Source organism: Hemicordylus capensis, chromosome 3 (assembly GCF_027244095.1).
Source record: "Hemicordylus capensis ecotype Gifberg chromosome 3, rHemCap1.1.pri, whole genome shotgun sequence".
NCBI classification, from domain to species: Eukaryota; Metazoa; Chordata; class Lepidosauria; order Squamata; family Cordylidae; genus Hemicordylus; species Hemicordylus capensis.
In genome coordinates this window covers 34,289,903-34,310,098 of record NC_069659.1, presented here as the reverse complement: position 1 = coordinate 34,310,098, position 20,196 = coordinate 34,289,903, and the positions used below count along the sequence as shown (strand labels likewise).

At 43.0% G+C, this 20,196-nt stretch overlaps 1 protein-coding gene across 7 annotated transcripts in view; it reads right to left on the bottom strand.

The window, feature by feature from the left end:
- Window positions 1-4,744: 4,744 nt before the first annotated feature.
- The window catches only part of IFT88 (intraflagellar transport 88), an 85,970-nt gene continuing 70,518 nt past the window's right edge, over window positions 4,745-20,196 (bottom strand). For 2 of the 7 annotated variants that reach the window (XM_053309779.1, XM_053309775.1), the window contains 5 exons: window positions 17,810-17,916; window positions 12,285-12,345; window positions 10,634-10,684; window positions 7,270-7,371; window positions 4,745-5,048 (listed from right to left, as the gene is read on the bottom strand). In XM_053309779.1, coding sequence (XP_053165754.1) covers window positions 4,927-5,048; window positions 7,270-7,371; window positions 10,634-10,684; window positions 12,285-12,345; window positions 17,810-17,916 — 443 coding nt within the window. In that variant the 3' untranslated portion in view covers window positions 4,745-4,926. The other 5 variants (XR_008319501.1, XM_053309776.1, XM_053309778.1 and 2 more) reach the window with 5 other exon arrangements.

Genomic DNA, 20,196 nt, shown 5'->3' with positions numbered 1-20,196 from the left:
AGATGGCACTAAGAACAGAAATGTCATTTAATGATAATTTTGCTTCTTTCTGATTCAAAATGTTATGTGAGGCAGTTCTAATTAGGAAAATCCATATTTAAACAAAAGGATGCTATTTGAGTTTTCCACTATAGTGCATCTTTTAAAGTTGCTGCCTTTTACAAATAAATATGATGGAAGTACAGAAAGGAAAACAAGGGGCCTCTACATGCTGAAAGAGTTTTTGTTAACTTAGGAAAAGCAAACGCATAATTTATGATTCCCTAAAGGTTTGCTAAGTTGGATCTGACTCTAGCACATTTTTCTGCTACAGCTAAGAAGCTGCTCTAGGCGCAGGGGGAAAAATGTATACGGGTTTCCTTGCTATGTTTAGCTGTCAAATTCAATTTAAAAATGTCAATTTCAGCAAACTAGAAAAAGAGAAGAGCAAAAACACCATCTTTCAGATCTGTTATAGACCACTACCTGGTTTTTGTTTGTTTGTGCAACACTAATTACTTAGAGAAACATCCATTTGTGAAACACTAAATTACTTATGTTTCCCTAGTTAAATTTCCTAGAATGATTCCTGAAATGATTTAAACTAGAACAAGTCCAGTGATCTCAGTGCAAGAGTGAGTGGTGTAAGAATCGCAGTTGGAGAATTCAGACTACACATACACAGAGTCTCTCTCTCTCTGGAGGTACACACTATGCAGCAGCTCTCTTGCAGATAACTAAGAAAGAAAGAGCTCTTTCTCACGATCAGTGAGAAGGGCTTGAGGGCAAACGATCCCTTGCAAACGATCCCTTGCAAACGATCGTTGGGTCCATACTGGGTGTGCAAATCGCCCAGCCAGATGGACACAGGCTGCTCCTGGCACCACGCAAGTGCACAGTGCATTGTGGGGATTGCTTCCTTGATGGGTGGGCACTCATCACTGCTTCATTGCTGGCTAAAAGCATCCGGCACTGGCAGATGATCAGGAAAACGGGCTCAGGGCTAACGGAACACTCATTCATTTAACCTCGTTTAAGAGGCTGGCTCTGTAGGCAGATTTACCACTGAGGTGTCACCAACGGCTGCTGGCAGTTCTCATACACAGCCAAGCCCTGTCTTGGGCTGCACATGAGAACAGTCTAAAAGACTACGTGATAGGTATGAGAAGATGTATGGAAAATATTCCAGCAACTATGAAGAGCCGGCCACTTGGCTCAAAATAGCTAGGCACTTTGTTGCCGTTCTCACAGTTCAAATAAATCAGTCCACTACACAGGTGAGCTACATAAGACTACTAGGTTGTCACAGGTAAGAACACTCATTAGTGATGTCTGGATGGAATAATCTGTTCAGATTCCTGTTCCTTCTACTTCAGGAGAAATGGAACAGAAATGTGACAAATGTGCAGAGTACTCTGGATACAGCATGGCACTCAGGGCTGTGCACACATTGTGACACAAAATCCAAACTGTGAAAATGTAATAACTGTCTTAATGTTAAGGAATGGATAAATGAGATCTTTGGAGGTGACCCCAAAGACCATAAAACAGAACTGCTGGCAGCCCATTTTGACCAGTTTATGTTACATTTTGCGGATAAAATTGCTCACATCCGTTCTGACTTGGATGCTAAGATTTATGTGGTGCTGGAACTGGATGTTACCGATGCACCGTCTGGTCCTATTATGTTGGATGATTTTCAGACTGTGTTGCCTGAAGAAGTGGACAGGCTGCTTGGAAGGCTGAGGCCTACCACATGCGTGCTCGACCCTTGCCCTTCATGGTTAGTGAAGCCTGCTAGGAAGGGACTGGGTCCATGGGTGGAAGGGGTGGTGAATGCCTCTCTAAGGCAGGGGGTAGTGCCCCCTCAACTTAAGGAGGCAGTCATCAGGCCCCTCCTAAAAAGCCCTCATTGGACCCCAGATGATCTGAATAACTTCTGACCAGTTTCTAGCTTTGCCTCTCAGCTGCTTTCGATACTATCAACCATGGTATCCTTCTGGGACGTCTCTCTGGGTTGGGACCTGGGGGCACAGTTATGTAGTGGTTCTGCTCCTATTTTGGGGGTCATACTCCGAAGGTGGTGCTGGGAGATGCCTGTTCCATCCCTTGGCCTTTGGCCTATGGGGTGCCACAGGGATCTATTCTGTCCCCCATGCTGTTTAACATCTACATGAAACCTCTGGGAGAGGTCATCCATAGGTGTGGGCTGCGGTGCCATCAGTTTGCTGATGACACCCAGCTCTACCTATCTTTTAAGTCAGCAGACACCAGGGAGGCAGTGGATGCTCTGAACTGGGGCTTGGAGGCTGTTCTGGACTGGATGGGGGCAAACAAGCTGAAACTTAATCCAGATAAGATGGGTGCTCTGGCTTGGTAAAACTGATTATCCAAGTAGTGAAGTAAATCTGGTCTTGGACGGGGTCATACTCCCTCTGAAAGACAAAGTCCGCAGCTTAGGGGTGCTTCTGGACCCAATGATGTCCTTAGAGGCACAGGTGGCAGCAGTGTACAGCAGTGCCTTTAACCAGCTATGGCTGGTGCGCCAGCTGCAGCCCTACTTGGAGAAGCCGGACCTGACCTCAGTCACTCATGCTTTGGTAACATCCAGATTGGACTACTGCAATGCGCTCTACATGGGGCTGTATGTGGTGCTACTGCAATGCGCTCTATGTGGTTTGGAAGCTTCAGCTGGTTCAGAATGCTGCTGCAAGGATGTTTGTGAGTGCTTCACGGGTATTACACCTATCCCTGTGTCAGCTTCATTGGCTACCAGTCCACTTCCGAGCTAGATTCAAGGTGCTGGTATTGACCTTTAAAGCCCTATACGGCTTGGGGCCGGGGTACCTGATGGACCAAATTCACCCATATGAACCTGCCAAGGCCCTCCGCTTATCATCTCAGGCCCTGCTCATGGCCCCGCCAGTAACAGAGATCCAATTGGTGGGGACTAGAGACACAGCCTTTTCGGTTGTGGCCCCTCGGCTTTGGAATGCCCTCCCTGAAGAGCTTCACCACACTCCCTCTCTGTGTTTTAAAAAAACAACTAAAACACATCTTTTTAAAGTGGCTTTTTAATGTTTCACCTGTTATGTATATCTGGTAGGTTCTTTAGTTTTTCGCTTTAAGATTTTTATTTGGAATTTTAAAAACTAATTTTGATTGTGGTTTTAGTTTGGATTTGGGGTATAAATATTTTAAATAAATAAATAAAATAAATATATAGAGAGATTCTTCTACAATCAAGCACATCTTCCGACCACTAATAGTTGCATTCCAACTGACCCTAACCATCGCCATGTACGCCATGATCATCACAATTATAACAAATTAAGGCTTGACTTATCTCGCTTTGCATGTAATGCGTCTATCTCATATATCAGTTTCACCTTTTAATTTGCATTACTGAAATTAATGAACTTTTGCACGATATTCTAATTTTTCGAGTTTCACCTGTATGTACAGAGAATCAGGGCTTGTGAATAATCAGCTGAAGCTTATGAGCTAGGATTGTATTCATTTGCTCTTACTTTGCTTCTTGTGATAAGTGACTTAAATGTGATGTCTTAGTAATATGGGTATTAATGGTGAGTTTGTCTTTGAATCAGTGTGAAATCCTTAGTATTAAGGCCCACTGGGAGTTTCTTGCCCTCTTTCTCTCATTTTAACTGTCTTTCTGAAATACTAGAATATATTCCAAGCAGTGACACAGTTTACTCTGCATATCCTTTAATTATTTACAGAGTATCTGGGAAAAGTCAAATTCTCCATTTATTTTTAAAACTTATGTAATAGTGATGCTACAATGCATAGTAGAGAATTAGACAAGCACTTCTGTTTAGTTTTCCAACACCTCCACACAGTATTTGGGTATTTCATGAGCCTCAGCATACTGAAATTTGTAGTTTTCCAGCATTTTTTGGTCTGGCTATGTCCACAGCTCAATATTTTTTGAAATATTAAAAGATTAACAAGCTTGACTTGTATTTTTCAGCTGATATTATGGCAAAGTTATCTGAAAGATGGGTGTCGGATGTTTGGACAGGGGGTGCAATTTCAGTGCTTGCCCTAGGCGCTATTTTCCCTAGATACGCCTCTGCTACCTAATGAGCTTTTCCTAAATACCCAGAAAAACATTATCCTGCATGAGCTCACCGGACTCAACAATAAAACTGGGAATATTTCATTTAGTTAAATATGTTATTACCCATGTCCTGCCATAAGGGTGACTTAATGAGCCCCTGGTGGCGCAGTGGTAAAACTGCCGCCCTGTAACCAGAAGGTTACAAGTTCGATCCTGACCAGGGGCTCAAGGTTGACTCAGCCTTCCATCCTTCCGAGGTCGGTAAAATGAGTACCCAGAATGTTGGGGGCAATATGCTAAATCATTGTAAACCGCTTAGAGAGCTCCGGCTATAAAGCGGTATATAAATGTAAGTGCTATTGCTATTAACATAATACCATGCCAGTCCATGGTTTCAGGTATATGTCACTCTCCCAGGCACACATACATGTGTGCATTCCAATATATGGGGCTGATTTTCAGAGGCAGAACTTTTAAGCATGTGAGTGGCAATGGGTACTTTGCATATGCACTGGAGTGTGTGGTTCTGCCCCCCACCCCAAACACACACACAATGGAATTGTCAGGTGAATACATGTGGAGATTGTGCAGTGTTTCAGGCTCAAACTGAAACTATCCTGGACCTTTAAGGATCTTTGGAGATGTCGCAGTATGGAAAAAGAGAGAATAAATTGAGATAGGTGCTGTCAAAATCTATATATAAAATTTACCCTATTACTATAAAAATGGTTTACTTGGAATCCACAGTTCATATGTACAATGATAAAATAAATATAAGTGTTTATAAACATTGTATCAAAACTCATGTTTTTTGTTGTTTTTCTTTTAAAAACTAAAAACAAATAAATAAATGGAACTACAGGTTATTCTGGAAGCAAATCATCTCCAAGTTCTTCATCAGCAAATTCATCTTCATCCATTTTTTTCTTTAGTGCAGTTTTGGGTCTCTCAATCTGTGGTCCAAGAGGATCCAGATAAGAAGCATCTAAGTTTCAAAAAGGAGCAAATAATTAAAAAGTTATTTCTTCCAAATAACAGCAGAAACCTCTCCTCTAAATTTTCACAATTACATGAGATTAAAATAAGTGGGTTGGGTCCTAAGTGATGCCCACGGGAAGTAATTCCTGCAAGGAAACAGCCCAGTCCCCTACAACCCCCCCCAAACCCCTCTGTTCCTCAAATCAGCCTCCCATGTCTCATTTTCTTTCATTTTTAAGGACACATGACCTTCAGGTGAGACTTTTCTGGGCTACAGGTAGGCATGATGGAGAGGAGGGGCAGGGAAGTTCCCACATGAGAACTTCCTTTCACATGCAGTACCTAAGATCAAACCTATTATTTATGCTCTGGACTATTCATACTCTGCACCATACTTAAAAATTCTGTGCCAAATCCTGCCAAATTGCAGAAGTCTTTCCTAGGATATTATCCCATCTCATCTTCTGCATCAGTTCTGGGATTTCACCCTATCCTGCATTTTGGCATCATTTCTACCAATAAATCTTCAAATGCTCTGTTGGTAGCACAAGGGAACATTTCATTGTCGTCGTCGTCGTCGTCATCATCATCATCATGGTATGTATTTACCACTTTCCAACAAAAAATGTTCCAAAGTGGTTTATATAGCAAAAATATGAGAAAATGTTCTTTGAATAACTGAGTAAAATATAGATAAAACATATTCTACTAGCCGACCCTGCACAGAGCATCTGTGTGCTCTTTGGGGCCGGCAGTTACCTCTTCCCCCACACCTTTTCCCCTAGTCTCTGCTTCTTGACCACGGCTGGCCTGTGCCGGGACCAGCCGCCTCTCCTCCCCACCTCCACTTCTGCACCCCCACTTTCTTTCCCCCTTCCTGGGCCTTGCCTCTGCTGCCACCTCTGGCCTCCACCGCCGCGGCATGACCCTCAGGAACATATTTTGATGATGCCCAGAGAGAAGGAAAGACTGGCGAAAACCACACCTTTCCCCCACTCAAGTGACAGAAGAGTGGTAGTCTGGAACTCGGACTTCCATATGTACAATGCACATGAACAATGCTAATCTGGATGCTCAGCATTGTTTCATAACATTCATTAGCAATAGCAATAGCACTTACATTTATATACCGCTCTATAGCCGGAGCTCTCTAAGTGGTTTACAATGATTTAGCATATTGCCCCCAACATTCTGGGTACTCATTTTACCGACCTCAGAAGGATGGAAGGCTGAGTCAACCTTGAGCCCCTGGTCAGGATCGAACTTGTAACCTTCTGGTTACAGGGCAGCAGTTTTACCACTGTGCCACCAGGGGCTCTTAGTAACAGAGTTACTAGTAACAATGATGGATGCCAGTGCAATATTTAGGCAAGTCCAGCAATTACAGAGTTGTGTTTATTTTCAGGTGATTATTCCTAGGAAGTGTGCCAAATGGCTATGTATATTTTATTGAGTTATTGAGTATATTCCAATAAAAACATTCCAAAAAAGTTTTGAATTTGTTTCAGTATAACAAAACACATGAGCTGTCTTTATAGAGCCCCTTCCCCCCATTAAATTGTCAGTTCAAATACTTGGTTGATGGAAAAAATTTTGTTATATCGTTTGGGAAACTAATATGGTGGAGTTTTAAAAAACGGTATAAATAGGTCAAATAACATGCCAATCAGATCACAATCTATTTATGGCATCAAGAAAATTTGTATAGTAGGTTTTTTTAAAAAGAAAAATAATGTAAATATTATGCAAATGAGGGAAATTTGCATGGAATTTTTTTTCTGAAAAAGTTTCCAATTCAAAGATGTCTGGAAAACCCACATCATTTACCTATTTCTAGAAGAGTCTATTTTCAAATATTTCAAAAATTACTATTTTCTAGTCTATTTTCAAATACTTGTTTGACAATTCCAAACTCAGGCCTAACTGAAGGTATCTGGTTCTGGAGGGGCCAGAACAATACTGATGGTCATAGGAGGACCCCACAAACTATTTTTGCCCTGGGCCTCGCAAAAGCTAGAGCCCTATCCAAGCTCATAAAGCATCATAGATAGAAGGCATGTGAAGGGTAAGTACTTTTAGTAGTTTTGCAACACCATTTGTGCTTGATTCTGTACCATGAACGTTTGCCAGGATTGTCGTGTTTTTTCTTATGAATTACACAAATTATTTGCAACACCTAATCTTGTACTGGTTTCATGATTCCCCCCAGAGAGTAACACATCACTTACCTATTTCTTTGTTAGTGCTGCTTTCATAGGGATCATTTGTCCCTGGCAAGGACTTCAGTTTAGAACTTAATCGCTCCCCTTTAACATTGATGCTACCAGGATCTGGCAGAAGAGTGAAAACATTCCATAAAACCTCAGGTAGATAGCAGAAGCACAAGACCGCAAGAACATTTGATTATTTTCATGATATGATAAGTGATATATTTTTCACATTAATATTAAGATGTAGATAGTCCAGAGCATTTTACATACAGTATTTTAGTAATCTACAACTACCCAGTAAAAAATATCAGTATTTACTCCCCACTGCAGATTGGGGGCCAGCCCTTACGCTAACTTTGACCTACTTGAGAGGGTCCAATCTGGATTTTTAAGAGCCCTTTATAACGCCAAGATGTGTTGCCAATGCTGCACTAAGGCTGAAAGCAGGTTTGATTAGAACAGAAGTCAGAATTTGGATGGTCATTATTTAATTTCTGGCTTAAGCTTCATTTTAATCCTGTAGGACTGATACCCTTGATATTTGTGGATAATTTCCAATCTTCTTGTCAGAGGGTTATAGCTGTTTTTCTGTGGTGTTTCTCTTGATTTTCTACTTTCCTTGGGTCATGAACAGACAAAGGAAATGATTCAACAGTGTATAAAGGACATTGAACAGCAGAATGATAGAAATCTGTTGCCTAGCTCCTATAAGATACTGAGGGAATCCTCTATAATTGCAACAGCGGCCCTATTCATATTTGACATACTCCAAATATTGCTGGGCATTTTCTAGGGCTTGTTTCAATGCCCTCCCTTCAGCATTATTGGAAGGTAGATTTCAGCATATGCTTATTTCACAATGACAATGCCTTTGTGGCACTGGTGAGATCGAAACAATAACTCATGTTCTTTTGCAATGTTGCTTCTATCGAGATTTGAGATTGGATTTGATTTTACCATTATTAGTGAAATTCCTAGGATATTTGGACAATTTTTATGTTAAGTTTCTTTTAGAGGATAGAGATTCCTATGTCACCTATAAAGTAGCTAAATTTTGTTTTTTAGCATCTAGGGCACGTCCTGTGCTTGTCTAGTCAATATGAGTAACAATGATATAATCAATGATAGTCAGTAATGTATGTATGAGTTGTAGAATTATGTTGTTTTGTCTTGTTGGTCACTGACTGTAATAAAGATTGATTTAAAGGGAGCTGATAAAGGCTTACATTCAGTGCAAGAAAATGCCAGTGCATCCTAACCCTAACATGGATCCCTAGCTTTCATTAAAAAAAAAAAAAAAGCTCTAGTCCTTTACAAGTGGAGTTATGGAGCAAAATATGCGGCAACTATTTTTCAAATGTTAGGATTGAATAGTGCCAACTGTCAAGTGTCAACTACCCGCTCCCCATAACACACACATTTTAGGAATTTTTGAGGTGTTTAGATTCCTCATAGGGATTCGTTATATGGAAAGGTTATCAGACACCAGAGTCTAAACACTTGAAAAAATTCCTAGAACATACTGAGTAGTACCCCACTGCCTTGCGTGTAGGAGGCGGGTGTAGTTGGTACATGACAGTTAGCACCATCCAAAGAAAGTCAAAATGAACAGAAGAAATGAAGGTGTGTAATGAATCCTCATAGGGATTCATTGAGGAAAAGTTATTATACACCAAAGAATCCAAACACTTGAAAAATAGTGACCACACATTTGGCTCCATAACTCCACTTCTACAAGGTCTAGAGCTTAGCTTTTTTAAAAATGAAAGCTAGGAATATGGGGGAATTGATAGGATGAATCCAAATCTTGAATCAATTCAAACAGAATCTGGTGCTATTTGATTTGGACTTGAATCTAGCCAATGGACCACAGGGGCGATTTGCTGTGCCTCCAAATTGCCCAAATCAGCTAGATTCAGGTACAAATCAATTTGTACCCATATCAATTCACACATCCCTAATTTCCAGTTGGTTGATTTATTAGTAGATGTAACTTAATGTTCTTAATGGTGGAATCTGAGATGAACTTGTATTCATTTTACTTTTTCATGCTGTTTTAGTGACTTGGGGCCAGACTAAATGTGGCATTAATTACACTGGCCAAACCTTGGGGACATATTTTCAGGTGGTGCAGGGCATTTCTGGGGGGAAGGCGAGACTGGCAAGCATCACCTTGTGTGATCAGTCTTGTGGAACTAAAGAAGCAATTGCTTGGGAATACTTCTTCCCAGCATGTGGCTGCACAGTTAGTGAAGATGTCTGCAACTGTCAATCACTCTTTGAGTATTTGTTTGTTTGCTAAGTATCATCTGCAGGGGGCCCCAGATGGTCAGGATCAGGACCATGGAATGGCAATGGTGGAGAGAGGCATTAACTTTTTTCGTGACTTGCATCAGAACCTCTCATAGCTGCCAACTGATCTGAACCCACTTATATCAGTGGCAGCTTACCACCTGGGGCATGGAGCATCCATGGGGAGATCTGGAGTGGGATCACAGTAGAGTGAAATGTTAAAGCATCCGCCGCTCCTGTAGGCCTGATCCTGGTTGCACCCCCTCCTAGCTAAAATATAACAAGAAAAGGAAAGGAAAAGAAAAGCGGGGCCAAATATCATAATTATCATAATACATTTTGGCCCTTGGGCTGCAATTCTGTACACAATTATCTGGAAATAAGAGCCATAGCATTAGTGGAACTTACTTCCAAATCAATATGCATAGGGATGGGGTATTAATCTGTTTCAAATGTATGCTTACTTTATTGGTATGTAATTTATTTTAATGTGCTTTAAGTATGCTTTACTTCAGCACAAAAATATTTTTTGCGTTTTACTGTACATTTCTTTGAATAAAGATTTCTAGGCAAGCAGCTTATAAAATATGCAAGTGAGGCGTATCATATCTCCCACCTACAGTTTCTAGCCATCTTTTCTTTGCTCTGATCCCTGTCCATATATGGAACGAAGAGCCAGAGCACAAGATCCTGCCAGGGACTCCTGCTTCTTCTCTGCCATTGCTATCTTCTGCAAGGGGGTGCAGGGAAGGGGAGAGGAGAAAAGGAGGACAGGAGGCTGTGCTTTTGCCCAGTAAGTGACGACTTCTCAGTGTCTGTGCCTCTCCTGTGGGACTAAGCTGCTCATACTCCAAGTTGTTGTAAAACTCTCTGCATCAGGGTTCAGACTGCCAAATAGTTTCTCTTTTCAAAAAAGATGTCAGACTATATAGTAGTTTCCAGAACCAAAGCTATATGTTTCCATTGACTGATTGTGCAGCAAAGAGAGAAAGAATATAAAATAATCAGTTCATATTTACAAAGTACCTAAGTTATTCTAAATTATATACAGCAGATTTCTCTAATGGTCAATTAGAGAAATTACACTGACCTCTTACTACTTCTGAGACCAAACTAGGCCTATTTTCAGGAGAGAGGGAAGCTAGAGAATGGAAAGAAAGAATGAAAGAAAAAGGCAAAAGGGAGCCCAATAATAGTGCTGGGGAAAAACACAGGATGAAAACAATAAACCAACAAAACACACAGAACATTATGAATTAAAAAGAATAAAAACAAAGGATAACAAATGGGAAATCTACAGATGAAAACTATATTCGGTCAATTTTTAATCAGCAAACAACATACCAACAGTGATACAGTATTTGTATCTATCTATATAATTCTCCTGGGTGTGCCCAGGAGAAATGCGTCCCGGCAGCCCAGCTGATTGGCTGGGCTGCAGGGGGCGCCTGATTGGCTGGCAGCACACCCAGGAGAATTCGCTTGCTGGGCGGCTGCGGAGGCGCAGCGGCGGAGCCCAGCGAGGCGGTGGGCCCAGCAAGGTGGCGGCGGCCCCGGCCGTGAGGCGGGGCGAGGCGGCGGGCCCAGCGCGATGGTGGCGGGGCCCGGCGGGGCCGGGACCGACCGCAGAAGCGAGGCGGCGGGACTGGCCGGGCTGGGCCCGGCCGCGGAGGCAAGGCGGCGGGCCTGATGGCGGCACTCTGGGGCCGGCCAGGCCCGCTGGCGGCGGCGGCCGCACTCTGCCCCGCCGGAGACGGGGGGCAGGAGGAGACAGAGAGGTAGCCTGGCCTGGCCGCGGAAGCGAGGCGGTGGGACTGGCCGGGCCACGGAGGCGAGGCGGCGGGACTGGCCGGGCCTGGCCGCACTCGGCCCCCGCAGGGCGGCGGCGGCCGCACGGGTCAGCTAGTTATTATGAAAAGAATTAAGAACTTAAAAAATAGCCCTGCAGGATCAGGCCCAAGACCTATCTAGTCCTGTTTCACACAGTGGTCCATCAGATGCCTCTAAGAAGCCCACAGGCAAGAGGTGAGGACATGCCCTCTCTCTTGCTGTTGCTCCCCTGCCAGTGGTATTTAGAGGCATCTTGCCTCTGAGGCTGGAGGTGGCCTTCAGTTTCCAGTAATATAATTAACTAAGTAATTAATGTTGATAATAGCATTAAGCATCTAAAGACCTAGATGCTGTACAATTGATAAATAACAATAGTACAATTGCCCTGACCTCGCACAATCTAATAATAGATACAATTAAGAAGGAAGGAGAGAAGTGGGGAGTATAATAAACCTGGTCGATGTTTGCCATGATTTCTAACGCTTGCAGGAAAGGGACTGAGCAGCTGCCAAACTCCTGTACATCTGACAGAAATTAGGAGCGATATTGTATTCTGTACCATGAAGCACACACAAAATAAAGGCACAATACATTCCACATGCTGCACTTGTGGGAAGAGGTCTGTACAAAGCTCAATGGAACCCTCTTCCTCCCTCCTCGCCCTTCTCTGGCTGGTCCACCTGCATGCTCAACACAGCATAATGACCACTACCTTTAGCTGGAGTCCCATGCATGCTTCCTATTTTCGCATCTAGCCATTCCTGTCCACTACATGGCTTCAAGTTGCCCTTTGCCTGGAGTGATGCAGGCTAGAGCCACGAAGAGGACAGAGATGGCTGGATGTGTCCATGGGGTAACTTTTTCTTTGGTTTCAGAAGCCTCGAGTATGTCGCCATTTCTCCAGCACTTACCACCACCAGCGCTTCCTTCTCTGCGGGCACGGGCGCTACCATCTCTGCCAGATTTGACACGCTATGGGAACAGTAGAAGAAACAGAGGTGCTGCTTAAGATACTTTAAACTAACAATACCTTTCATAGCACTTTTTAGTGTTGTTGCTATTATTGTTATATTGCTATATATTATAATAATATGTATATGCTGTTCTTCATCAAGAAAGTTCTCAAAGCAGTTTACATAGCAAAAGGTATGAGAAAGTGGTTCCCTGGCTCAAAAGGGCTCACAATATAAACACAAAGTAAATGAAGTATACCTCCCAATTATACACAAGTATACCACCAACTGAAATCTTGAGCTGGGGATTAACACAGTGGCTCATATACTGCACAGTGCACTGTCCGATCGAGCCAAGCACCCATCCCCACAGCTAGTAGAGGCAGAGACCATGGTGTGTATTAGCCTGTCCTGAGGGCGGGAGACCAGGGTGATCACCCCAGGCTGCACAATGGGACAGGCTCCGCGGGGGAGCAGCCTGCCCTGTAAAAATTGACCTTCCTCCCACCCCCCAGCTTGGCTGACCTGTAGAGCTGCAGCCTGCAGGAGCAGTGTGCAGGCTTGCCTGCTATCCAAACGCTCCCTGCAGGAGAGGAGATGCTGCTACAGTTTCCTTTCCCCCAACTCTCAGCTGCTCAGCGAGTGGGCAGGGCTTCCAAGGGCTTCTCTGCTGGAGCAAGCCTCTCGGAAGTTCTCCCCAGTCCCTGAAGCTCTCCAGCCAAGAGGAGATCTATCTGTTCTAGATGGGGTCACACTTCCTCAGAAGGAACAGGTACGTAGTCGGGGAGTGCTTCTGGATCCACACCTTTCCCTGGTTCCCCCGGTTGAGGCAGTGTCCAGAAGCACTTTCTATCAGCTTCGGTTGATATGCCAGCTGTGTCCGTTTCTTGAGGTTCATGATCTCAGAACAGTAGTACACTTGCTGGTAACCTCCAGACTTGATTACTGCAACGTGCTCTATGTGGGGCTGCCTTTGTGCGTAGTCCGGAAGTGACAATTAGTACAAAATGCAGCAGCCAGGTTGGTCTCCGGGTCATCTCGAAGAGACCATATTATTCTTATATTACAGGAGTTGCACTGGCTGCCAAAAAGTTTCCGGGCAAAATACAAAGGCTGGTTATAACCTATAAAGCCATAAACAGCTTAGGCCCATGGTACTTAAGAGAGCGTCTTCTTCTGCATGATCCCCATCGTCCACTGCGTACATCAGGGGAGGCTTGTCTGTGGCTATCTTCATGTCACCTGGTGGCCACAAAAGGTTGGGCCTTCTCTGTTGTCGCCCCGAGACTTTGGAACACGCTTCCCGTGGGAATAAGAGTCTCCCCATCTCTAGCAGGTTTTTAAAAGTGTCTGAAGACTCATTTTTTTACCCAGGCTTTTTAACTTTTTAAAATTTAGATTGTTTATTGATTTGTTTTAATTTAAACTGTTTTTAGTATTTAATTGATTTTAATGTTTTGTTTAGTGTTTTGTTGTGAACAGGGAGAGGAGAGCTGGTCTTGTGGTAGCAAGCATGACTTGTCCCTATAGCTAAGCAGGATCTGCCCTGGTTGCATAATGAATGGGAGACTTGATGTGTGAACAGTGCAAGATATTCCCCTCAGGGGATGAAGCTGCTCTGGGAAGAGCAGAAGGTTTCAAGTTCCCTCCCTGGCTTCTCCAAGATAGGGCTGAGAGAGATTCCTGCCTGCAACCTTGGAGAAGCCATTGCCAGTCTGTGAAGACAATACTGAGCTAGATAGACCAATGGTCTGACTCAGTATATGGCAGTTTCCTATGTTCCTATGGAAAACCCTAAGACCTTGGTTTAGGGCAGTATAAAAATACGCTAAATAAATAAATACACCACCACCCCGGCCCGTAAATTTATGGAATGGCTTCCTATAGGACTTTGATATTGGGCACAGATATAGGGCAGAGTGGGAGGACTCTGAATATGGAAATTGAAATGGATTGGACAAATTGTTTATTTTTTGCATTTTTTCTAAAAATATAAAAAAGATCCTATAAGTGGTTTGTTTCGTGGCAGAAAATTACAAAAACTTCTGGAACTGAAGCCCCGCCTTGGACCATCATTCCACCCCCATGTGGAGGAATCTGCCCTTTGCCTTTATAAAAATGGGTATAAGCATCCCACCTTTTGCCCCACCCTTTAGATCACCTGGAATGACATGGCATAGGGCTCCGATATTGAGCACAGATGTAGGGCAGAGTGGGAGGGCTCTGAATATTTAAATTGATTGGTCAATCCATTGATTTTTAATAATTTTTCCCTACTGCAGGAAATCTTCCAGAATGAGTAATCCATAGAGTATTTCACAACTAGTGAAAGCAGGGCTAACTGTAAAGAGCTGAATAAACTTTATTTATTTTATTTGTACATGCACTATGCTCAAGCTGGTTTGCAATCCAGATTGTCTGAGTGAGAACTGTGAAGCAAGGGGGCATGTGTTGTGTTTTTAACTTCCCCCCCTTACAAATACACAATATGTCCAAGCTGGTTGGACATATCCAAAAACCTCACTCATTCATTCACACTATTTACACAGTATGTCATCAGTCAGTATGTTTTTGTAATGATATATGTTAAGCACATGCTGATTCCACCCCCCAGCCCCACAAGCCCCTAGGGATGGCTCTGGTATGCACACCAAGTGGTCTACAATGCTACTGACATGATTCACAATGGCAATAGTGGTGCAGCAGTGATTTTGCACAGTTTTGTGTGCACTCAATAGCCCCTGTCACCTTAAGTGGCGCAGTGGGGAAATGCTTGATTAACAAGCAGAAGGTTGCCGGTTCGAATCCCCGCTGGTACAATATGCAGTTCAAATCCCCACTTGACAACTGCAGCTAGTGCAAAATGCGGCAGCTAGGGTTTTATCTGGAGCTGCCCGGTGGAAGCACATCACACCCATTCTGAAAAAGTTGCACTGGCTGCCAGTTCGTTTCTGGGTCCAATTCAAGGTGCTGGTTTTTATCTTTAAAGCCCTTAACAGTTTGGGACTGGGATACCCGAGGGACCACTTGCTCCCAAGGGTTGTTGCCCACTCAATGAGGTCATCTGAGGGGGCTCTGCTCCGGGTGCCGACAATGAGGGAGGCTAGGCTGTCGTGCACTCGGGACAGGGCCTTCTCTGTTGCTACCCACCAACTCTGGAATGCTCTCCTGGTGGGTATCCGCTCCTCAGTCTCCATCACAGTTTTTAGAAAGCATGTCAAATCGTGGCTTTTTACCCAGGCGTTTATATTATTGTCTCCACTGCTGCTTCTTGTATTTTATACTGTTTTTATGTTAGTGTTTTAATTTAATTTAAAAAAAAAACTGATTTGTTTTCATATTTTAATTTTATTGTGAGCCGCCTTGGGATTTTCTTAATGAAAGGCGGGGTATAAATTTAACAATAAATAAATAAATATTTAATGGTAAGCAATGGTAAACTGCTCCTGTATTCTACCAAACAAAACCACATGGCTCTGTGGGTGCTAGGAGTGGAAATCAACTTGACGGCACATTCTACCTTTACCACTAGCACTGGGGATGAGCTCCCAGCTCGCTCGGAAGCCTCCCATGTACATCCCTCTTCAAAGGCCAGAGAAGTGCATGCTGTGCGAGCCCCCAGATTTTTGTCTATTCCAGAAACAAATATATTCTCCTATCACTTGTGAAAATGCCCTGTGTGTGCAAATTCATGTAAAGTTTAGGTGGAACGGATGGGACTCGGGGCTAGTTCACACATGCATTTAGATCAGTTGACTTCTCTGCACTTGATTACTATACACTATACACTGGCAGATGAGTGGGTGAACTGATGCAACTCAAAAATATTGTTTGAGGGAATGTTAGCTTTGCTTGTGATATTAGATCTGTAATGGCCTTTTCACACATGAAGGTCATCATTGGATGTCAAAATCATCAAATGAAGAACATGCATATGTGAATTAGTCTTATTGCCAGACAAATCTAAAACGCTGTTAAGACAGCAATTCTAGTTACAAGACTGCTGAAAACATTAAATGTCATTTACTCCTAAATGTAATAAAAATAGGATTAAAGTAGACTTTGCATGTTGTCGTTGTATGGCCTAATTAATAATATGGTGTAAGAAGTTACACATCGTAAAATGTTTCACACAATGTTCACATAGATTGAGAAGGTTCAGCAAAAGGGTTTTTAGATCTACTTCATACAAAACAGATGACTAAGATTAAAGTAGGAAGGGTACAGCTGGAAAAATACTAAACGTATTCCACAATTGGGCTTCAAAGACATTTCTGCATATTAAAATCTTGTAAATCCAAAAATATGTTGTTATTGTAAACAGTAAAATAGAATGCATGAAAGGAAATAGGTATCCTCAAGGTTTATGCTTCTAATACCCTTGGCACTGAATTGAAAAGGTTTAATTAATTTGTTGTAAAGTGTGAAAGTGTGCTTGGGAAAGTTTCTTAGAATGAGGAAAACTATATGATTTTTTTCCAGCAGCATAATTTCTAAAATAATGACTTTTGAATGAGAAGTACCTCTGTGCCATGAATGAGAAGTGCCATGAACACATACATGAAACATACATTTTTTTTAATAGGAAAATCTGATTTTCATATGAAACTGTTTAAAAAGCTGGATCTTGCACAAAGATCCTACATCAACATTTGAATTTTGTAATCAGCAGGTGCAGGGATTGGAGCTTTTAAGTCTTTACTTGCTAGTTTAAATTAAAAACAAAACAAAACACCACCAACAACAACTCCAGTATATATTTTGCAAACCTCTTAAGAAGAAATGTGTGGGCAATGTGGTCATTTAAATATCACAGTATGTGCAGTATTAAAAACAAAGTTTCTCAGCACTTTCTTGTAATGAAATTGCTATCTCAACTGGATGGAGATACCATAAAAGCAGACAGGTGAGTTTTGTTTGGCCACAAGGTCTTAGACGATGAACGGCTTAGACCATGAACTTGGGGATAGATGGAAATGTCTTTAACTGAAAGCATGAATATATTTACTAAATCTGCAGAGGAACAGACTGTTAATACTATGGCAACTGTTCAGCAGTCTGTTCAACAGTCATGATGCAGATACAGTCTTCCATAGAGAGTCATGAGATGGAAGCTTCTCCCAAGAGCACCAATTTATCAGGAGGTGACCAGAAGCAGTTGCATCATGAAACATTTGTTAGAAGTGACTGTCAGGTACTCTGTGCAGCTGGTGTAGAATGCTGCAGCCAGAGGGACTAACGGAGGCCTGACAGGCAGCCCTGGGCCTGTTGCATTGAGCATCACATCACACCACTGTGAGGTTGTGCCAGTAAAAGCAGCAACACAGCTGCAGTCATTTGGGTGAGATCACAGGATCAGGCTGCCCATGAGACCCAATAAGATACAATCGGGACTTCTGTTCCAAAGGCTAGAGCAGAACAGTATTTTCAGAATTTTGGAACTGAAGTGAAATTCGAGTTTTCTTAAAAGGAAACCAACATACCTGCTCCCTTATTTCTTTCAGTTTTTCCACCCTCTTAAGCTTTATTGCATACTCTTGGGTTTCTTTCAACCCCATGTCTGTGCAGAGTCGGACTAAGAAGCGTAGACCTAGTGGTACAATGGTTCTCATATTAATTAACATTAATAGACTTACAAGCACATAAAATAAAAGTAAAGCACACTGCCTATCAACAATCACAGACAGAGTTAAATGTGCTTATGCCCTCTGTTTTCACTGGGTTGTGCTATTAACTCTGTTGAACTGTGACCAATGCATTCATAGAGTGGCACTATGATTTAGTAGACATCACAAACATGTAGTAAAATGAGCTTGTTTTCTCCAGCTTTCAGCATGGAGATCCCCAGCCCACAAATTGTATCACATGCATTTTAATGCAGGGGACAGCTGTAGGGGCACCACAGAACACATGGCAAATGGATGCTCACATGAAGAGGCTCTCTTCAATGAAAGTGAACCAGGAAGCCTACTTATGAGGAGCTGTGTGTGCAACACAGAGCACATGGCACCCTGGATCACGGCTATATGTCTCTCCCTGACCCCTGACCCCAGCAAGTATTGAAAGAAAAACAAGTTGCTTACCTGTAACAGGTGATCTGGTAGTGATGCCTTGACATTCATAAAAAAATGTTTCTGTGCCTGTGGGTAGTATTGATTAGCTCCTCGCGACGCCTTTTAACTGCCTCAGCACGAGCCGTGCAGTACCTATACTGGCAGTTAGGCGTCTGTTGCTCAGTTTCTGTATGACCATTTGACAGTATAAAATGTCCACGTAATCGTAGCTTCTCAGTCGTTTGTATTCTGTAGGAATGTAATGCTCCAATTGTTTGCACTCTGTAGCGGGGCCGGCTGGGAGGGTTTTATGAATGCCGAGGCATCACTACCAGATCACCTGTTACAGGTAAGCAACCTGTTTATCTGGATAGTGATGCCTCGACAGCCATAAAAAAATGGGTGAATCATGAGCTGCCCAGATGGAAGAGGGCACTGCAGGCTACTGGAGCACCCTCTTTAGCACGGCCCTGCCAAACTGCGCCACCTCTACAATGCGAAGGTCTAGAGCATAATGCCTCACAAAGGTTTGGTCTGAGGCCCAGGTGGCTGCCGTTCATATATCCTTGAACTTTATTCCTGAAAGGTGAGCTGCTGAAGCAGCATGTGCCCTTGTAGAATGGGCTCTAATAGAGGATGGTGGAGTGACTTCCTGAACATCATAGGCCATCTTAATGAGTTCCACAAGCCAAAGACAGCTTTTGGCGGGATGGCTGAAGGCCTCTGTTCTTTCCATTTAAGGTAATGAAAACAGTTAGTCCTTATCTCTTTTGTTCTTTGCAGGTAGAAAAGGATGGCCCTGTGTACGTCCAGCTTGTGTAAAGAAGTCTCCAGCGGAATGGAAGGGTTGCTGGAAAAGGTAGGTAAAACAATGTCCGCATTCAGATGAAAATCAGTAACTATCTTCAGACGGAACTCAGGGTCCAAATGCATAACCACTCTGTTAGGAAAGAACTGAGTATAAGGTTCATCCATCCGAAGAGCACGTAACTCACTCACGCGACTTGCAGACGTAATCGCCACCAAGAATAAAGCCTTTAATGTCACTAATTTTAAAGATGCAGTGGCCATTGGCTCAAAAGCGCCCTCTATTAAAGCCAAGAGAACCATGGAGAGGCTCCACTTGTCAGACGGCTTTTGTACGGGGGGTATAGATTATTCAACCCCTTCAAAAACTTCTTGCATTTAGGATGAGTGAACACGGTCTTATGTTCCCAGCCTGCATGCCGAGCGGAGATGGCTGTCAAATGCACTCTTATGGATGCATTGGCCAACCCACTGGATTTCAAGGAGATCAGGTATAGTAAAACTTCCCTCATGGTGGCCACCTTCGGTTGGAATTGATTTTCAATGGCATACAACGAGAATCTTCTCCACTTGAAGAGGTAATTCCTCCTAGTTGACTTTGTCCTGGTGTTTTTCAATATTCTCTTCAGTAACCCACTTCCCATGCTGTCAGATTGAGAACAGTCAGGTTGGGATGGAGTATTTGCCCCTCTTGTTGAGAAATCTAGTCCCTCTGATGGGGCAACCTCCTGTACGTATGGTTCGACAGCCGTAGAAGTTGTGGGAACCATGTCTGTCTGGGCCACCAAGGAGCGATATCAATTGCCCTGGTGTTGTCCTGTAGAAGCTTGGCAACAACTCTGTTCAGTAGGGGATATGGAGGGTACAAATAAAACATACTTCGTGTCCTGGAACGCATCTCCCTTGGATAGGTGGCCCTCCGCCATTCTTGAACAGTATTGGCTGCATTTCTTGTTTGCCGATGTTACAAACAGGTTGACTGTCGGGGTATCCTAGGCAAGGAATATCTC